This window comes from Ruditapes philippinarum, unplaced genomic scaffold (assembly GCF_026571515.1).
Source record: "Ruditapes philippinarum isolate M1 unplaced genomic scaffold, ASM2657151v2 ctg1353_1_1_1_1, whole genome shotgun sequence".
Lineage (NCBI taxonomy): Eukaryota > Metazoa > Mollusca > Bivalvia > Venerida > Veneridae > Ruditapes > Ruditapes philippinarum.
In genome coordinates, this window is record NW_026861730.1 from 254,607 (window position 1) to 261,556 (window position 6,950).

General features: G+C 32.3%; 1 protein-coding gene across 1 annotated transcript; it reads left to right on the plus strand.

Moving 5' to 3' along the window:
* Window positions 1-219: 219 nt before the first annotated feature.
* Window positions 220-4,027, plus strand: LOC132716623 (uncharacterized). The gene is made up of 2 exons (XM_060699930.1): window positions 220-1,049; window positions 3,473-4,027. Exon 1 carries the CDS (start codon window positions 260-262, stop codon window positions 1,043-1,045), a length of 786 nt encoding a protein of 261 aa, XP_060555913.1. The 5' UTR covers window positions 220-259; the 3' UTR covers window positions 1,046-1,049; window positions 3,473-4,027.
* The last annotated feature ends 2,923 nt before the right edge of the window (window positions 4,028-6,950 follow it).

A 6,950-nucleotide genomic window follows, 5' to 3' on the forward strand; every position in this document is an offset into this window, starting at 1 on the left:
ATTTAAGGTCTAAATAAGTGAGATTGTTGCTTTATGTTGTAACAAAACTTTCCCATAGCTCAATTATCTGTATATTTATGTTGATTGAATATTTGTCTTTGGAGATATATATTGTCTTTATTACATGATAAAATACGTTATTATTCATGTATTGCTATGAGAAAATATTGTCGACTTTAAGAAATAAAAAGTAGCAAACCGCAAACATTCGAGGTTTGCTACTGTACAAGTAACATTACTTTTGTTCAGTTAATTAATAATGGATGACATTGAAAAATCGCCCACGAGGCCAGGCAGAAGTATTGATTTGTCCAATTCGGAGCAAATTTCATTGTTTAATACAACTTTAGAGAGGGCTTTAGACAGACAGCGTGATATCATTTTGGACCAAATTGAAGCTAGAATTGGGACACCAGCAAAGAAATCGCCGGCCGATAAATTCCAGTTCAAAAGTGAAGGTTTGCAAATTCAGTTTGATTTTAACGTTGATAGAATAGACACTTTGCAAAAAATTGACAATTTCTGCAATCTACGTAGCTTCGATTCTATTCAAGAACTGGTCAAACAAGACATTAAAGACATTCAGCATCGTAATAAGTTGCTAAAGATAGCCGACAAGCATGGTTGGCTTACTGTTAAAGAGTATGATGCCAGTCCACTGGCCGATAACGATGATGATGCTACTAAACTGCGCGGGGCCATCACACGTGCTACCCAGGCGCGTAGGTATTCTCCTTACGCCCAGTCAGGGTCGAGACAGCAGCGACAGTTCTCATCTGAGCAGCCTTTTCAACCGCCTACTTATAAACAGCAGTCCTTTCGTTGGTTTACGCCAGGAAATGCGACAGTTATGCCAAGGGGTTATGTCGGAGGTTCGAGCCAGCAACAGCGATTCCCGCTCGGGTCTTGTTTCATCTGTCACCTCGGAGGACATTACGCCAAAGCCTGCCCTTACGTCCAGAGGAGTACAGTTCCTCCCCGGTTCTCAGGCTACGACGGTCACCCAAGGTCATCAAGTACAGCCGGAAGTGAGCCGGATAAGTAATACAGTTGAGTATTTTTGTACAAAACATGTTGATAACTCTTGTGAACAAAACGTGTTACATCCACATGTTAGTCTTAGAAATAAGGTAGATTTCTGGGTTAATGAGATAAAAGTTAATTGTTTTATTGAAGATATTAGAAAAAAATGGCTATAAGATACCTTTTGATACAGAACCTTCTCCCGTTTTTCTTAAAAATAACGCGTCAGCTTTAAAACACTCTAAATTCGTGAGTAAAGCTATCTCAGAACTTTTGGTTAAGAAATGCATTAAAGAAACGCACTATGCACCATACTGTGTAAATCCGTTAACCGTGTCTGTTAACTCAACCGGCAAAGAAAGATTAATTTTAGATCTCAGGCATGTAAATTTATTCGTACATGATTTTAAAGTTAAATTCGAGGGTTGCAAAGAAGCATTACATTTTTGTAAAAAAGGCAATCTCATGTTCAAATTTGATTTACGCTCGGGTTATCATCACGTTAGTATTAATGAATACTTTCACAAATTCTTAGGTTTTTCGTGGGAAGATAACGGTTGTCACAAATATTATGTCTACACTGTTCTACCTTTTGGTTTAAGTTCGGGGCCTTATATTTTTACTAAATTATTAAGGCCGCTTGTTAAGTATTGGAGAACCCTAGGGATAAAAATCATAGTCTATTTAGACGACGGGTGGGGTACTGATTCTCCAGAAGTCTGTCAGTGGGTTAGCGAGCGGGTTTGTTCGGATTTACACAAGGCAGGTCTTCTTGTAAATGAGGAGAAAAGTATTTGGTCACCTACTTTGATTATAGAATGGCTAGGGTTTATTTGGAACATGTATAAAGGTACCGTTGAGATACCCTCTAGGAAAATTGATAAATTGAAACAGTTATTGATTAACTGCGTCAAATCTGACACTATTATTACTGCACGTTTTTTAGCAAAAGTAGTAGGAAATATTATTTCAATGTCCTTTAGTTTTGGTAATATTTGTAATATCATGACCAGACATCTACATGTACCAATTGTAAACAGATTAACGTGGGATAGTCGTATATATCTTGATCAAGATTCTGTTAATTAATTGAAATTCTGGCTCAATAATTTGTCAAATTTAACATTTAGATCAGTAATGCCTATTTACAGGATTCCAGAGCGTATTCTTTTTGTAGACGCTAGTGATTTTGCAGGAGCAGGTATTTTACTAGGTTCCACCAATCAAGTTGCTCATTATATGTTTAAAGTGGATGATCGTATTATGAGTTCAACTTGGAGGGAAATGAAAGCTTTAGAATTTGCAATCGAAACGTTTTCTGATCAGTTATATAATAGGTTCGTGAAAATATACTCTGATAACCAAAACGTTATTAGAATAGTTAATCAGGGTAGTACAAAGGGTCCTTTGCAAACTATTGCTAGAAAATTTTTCGATTTATGTGTTCAGCGCAGTATTCTGTTAGAAATCGCCTGGGTTCCTAGAATTTTGAATTTTGAAGCAGACGACGCGAGTAAGATTTTTGATTGGGACGACTTGGGCGTATCGGAACATATTTTTAAGTTTCTTAATGCTAAATGGGATCCCTTCACAGTCGACTGGTTCGCAAACAATGTAAACAATAAATTGAAGGTTTTTTATTCAAAATTCTGGTGTCCTGGTACGTCTGGGGTTGATGCATTTGCTTATAACTGGGGAAATCAAAATAATTGGGTTGTTCCTCCAGTAAATTTAGTTCCTAGAGTTTTAAAGCATATGTTTGTTTGTAAGGCAGAGGGAACTTTGATAGTTCCGAAGTGGGAGTCTGCAATTTTCAAAACTTTGTGACAGGTTTCATAGAGTATTGTAAACCTAGTCAGTTTTTCATTCCAGGATCATGCAAACATAGTGTTTTTGCTATTTCGCCTTTTAATGGAAACGTTCTCGCATTAAAAATTCGTTTTTCTTGAGTTATTGATATGATTTTAAAATTATTAATATGATTTAAGAAATAAGGGATAAGAGTTTAGAACTATTAATATCGTGTGATGATATTAACTTGTTTGTTTTTCACGCGATTTTATTGTAAGGAGATAGTGACTTTATTGTAAAGAGATAGTGATTTTATAGTGACTTTATTGTAAGAAGATAGTGACTTATATTTATACAGTGACTTGATTACTTGTAAGGATATACGAATTTACAGTGTAAATACTACATGTATAATACATTTTACGTTATTAAATGTTCGAAGCCCCTGCTCCAGTGACCAGGGAAGGATAATCCTTGATTATCGTATTTGTTTTTGTTGAAGTTGTTTATGAAGCCCCTGCTCCAGTGACCAGGGAGGAACAATCTTTGATTGTTTATTATTAGATTGTTTTAATACAAGACAGTGAAAATGTGTAATATCACCCCATTATTATTAAGTTTTTGCATGTGTCTATATTAATAATTGTTATTGTTGCAGTTTCCTCGCAACGGGGTTTGGAGTGATGTATTGGACTTTGCCTGTAATCCTTGTTTATGTGCAGCCGTTCACCAGTTACCGGACATAGTGCGATCCTCAAAATCCAAGAACACAAACAAAAAGTATGATCAATATTTTGTGAAGTTTACAGAGTGGTGTAAGTGTCATTCTCTTGAATCGTTACCAGCCAATGTATCTACAGTGTGTATTTTCTTTAGTGATTTATTCTCTAAGAAAGTTAGTAGTGCTGTTCTAGATTCTTATTTCTATGCTATTAAATGGAAACACGAGTTCCATTTGTTTGATAACCCATGTGACCACAGACTTGTGAAGCTGACGTACGATGGTTGTAGGAAGGAACTCTCGTGTCAATCAAAGAAAAATCAACCGATTAACATTGACATTTTACAAAGAATTATCGATGTGTACTCTGTAAATGATGTTATGAATTTAAAAAAAATTAAGATTGTGTTTGATTTGTATTCTTGGATTTTCAGGATTTTTACGTTACAGTGAAATTTCATTGATTCAAATGTCAGACATACACTTTAATGATGATCATGTTTCTATTAGAATAAGAAAAAGTAAAACTGATCAGTTTAAACATGGTACTTTTATAAATATAGTTTTTTTTTATTATTTTTTTTTCTCAGTGATCATACAGTAATACAGTGTACATAACATATAATAAACTTCTGTCCAGATAATACAAAAGCATGGTCACAAAGAGTTGTTTTTTTTTTCACACCCAAACACACGCACGCACACACATCCGCACCCATACACCCACATTTCCAATTCATAGATACCAACAGGATTTGTAACTATACATATTTCGAACATAACGCACACACAAAACAGCACACACAAAACAGCACACATACATTTCGGGTACCATCGGCAATACGATACTCGTAATAGTGTAACCTAATATTTTAACCAAAAAAAAAGGGAAAGTAAAGGGGGTGAAAAATTAAATACAAAAGAACAAGAAAGAAAAAAAACAGAAGATACATCTACAGTGTTTGACTGCTTCTAAACATAATTGTTTTTTATTCATGTAAGTAAGGTATTTTCATATGTTATTATATTCGTATCTGGGAAAATTCCATTCCATTTTTGAAAATGAGTTTCCAGTTTATCTCGATTAAATGCAATACATTTTTCAATACATAGTCTGCTCCGAAAATAATGTAAAAATAAGTTAAATTGTGGTGTGCGTTTTCCAATTTTGCAACTATATATGTAGTATTTTGCCACCAAAAGAATAAAGTTTTTTGCATCTTTTTGTGTATCTGTGCTTGTAATTAAGTGAGATATTGTTTTCAAATTAATTTCTATAATAATATTCCTTTTTTTGAAATATTCTATTAAATCCCTCCAAAAGAGTTGCGTGTAAGAACATTGCCAAAAGAGGTGTTCAATAGATTCAATATCCATTGCACAAAAATCACAAAGACTCGAGGAAGAAATGTTTTGTTTTAGAAGACTTTTGTTTGTAGCAATTATTCTGTGTAGATATTTATATTGAAAATTTCTAAACTTAGTGTCAATCGTTGTTGATAGAATGTTTTTGTATGTTTTTTCCCAACATATATTTTCGTTTTCAAATATATTTTCCCACTTATTTTCTGCAGTATTTTTGATAATGTTATCTCGTTTTAACTGATGTTCATATAGAAATTTATTGGTTTCATTTGTTTTAATAAATGACGCTAAAATATATCTATTTGGGGTATTGATATTGACGTTGTCTAGATTGATACCTGTAATGACGTCATGATGTATATTTCTTAATAAAGTCTGATATTTGAGGTAATCTGCATCAGGGATTTGATAAATTGTTTTAAAATTTTCAAAAGTGTAAAATTGATTAATTCTAAAGTCAAACAGATGTTCTAAATACACAATACCCTTTTCATACCAAGACTAATAGAAGAAAGATTTTTCATTTGATGTTATTTTCATATTATTCCAAATTATTTGTTTATTTGGGTTGTTACATTTTGGTAAAACTTTTATTTGGTTCCAGGATGAAATTATATCTCTTAAAAATGGATAACTTTTAAATTTGCTTTGTATAAATTTGTCATTTATTTCACATTCAAAAAGTAACTTGCCTCCGTATCTGTCTAATTGAGATAAGTATATAGATTTTATTAAAAATGTTGAGTCATCATTTATAATTTTTTTCACCCAGGTCGCTTTTATTGATAATATATATTTTCTCAAATCAATCATTTTTATTCCCCCATTTTCATACTTTTTCTTCAATGTATCCCTTTTTATTTTTTCTGGTTTATTATCCCAAATGAAATCAAACATACATTTTTCTAAAGTTTTTATAATTTTCAAGCTAGGTAAAGGTAATACAGATAAAGCATAGATCAGTTTTGGTAAAGCAAAAGATTTGATGACAGTAACTTTTCCAAGAAGTGTAAGTTTTCGGTGTTGCCATTGTTTTAAAAAGTTTTTAAAAGCATCAATTTTAGGTTCTAAATTCTTTTGGAGAGTTAAAGTAGAGTTTGTACAAAATGTCATACCTAAAGATTTTGCATTGTCAGAAGTCCATTGGAAATTTCGATTTCGGCAATATTTAGTTTCGGAGTTTCTTAATGAGCCTACTTTTAATACATTACATTTCTTTTCATTTAATTTTAGGCCTGATATTTTATTGAAATCATCGAGTATTGCAATTAATGTTTCGAAAGATTCTTTTGACCCATCAGTTACAAAGGTTGCATCATCCGCAAATAACACATTTTTAATCTCGATTCCATTTATGTTTATCCCTTTTATTTTTTCATGTTTACATATACAGTTTGAAGGAGTTCGATGCATACAATAAATATATATGGAGAAAGTGGACATCCTTGACGTACACCTCTATGTATTTTAAAGAAATCTGACATGTGTCCGTTATTGATAATACAGCTTTGTGGGTCATTGTATAAAAGTTTTATCCATTGGATTATTGTATTGCCAAAATTAAAAAATTCCAAAACTTGAAAAATAAAGTTATGGTTGATACTATCAAAGGCCTTTTCAAAGTCTGTAAAAAATAAAAGTGCATCTTGGTCCTTTTTTCCATTTGTTCTAATACTTCAAATATCGTCCGTATATTTTCTCCAATGTATCTATCTTTAATGAACCCGGATTGATTTTGACTTATGATTAGAGGTAAAACGTTTTTCATTCTATTTGCTATAACTTTTGCTATTATTTTATAATCAATATTTAAAAGACTAATTGGACGCCAGTTTTCTAACAAAAGAGTATCTTTGTTTGTTTTTGGTAACAGAGTGATGATACTTTGTTTCTGAAGTTCAGTCAAATTTTTAATTTCAAACGAATGTTCAATAGAGTTAATGTAGTAATATTTTATATCATTCCAAAGGATTTTATAAAATTCTGTTGTTAATCCATCTGATCCAGGACTTTTATTATTATTCATACTTTATAGAGCTGTTGTAAATTC

Bases quoted from the DNA above. Each gene is read 5' to 3' on its own strand.
- LOC132716623 (XM_060699930.1), top strand. From the start codon at position 260: ATGGATGACATTGAAAAATCGCCCACGAGGCCAGGCAGAAGTATTGAT.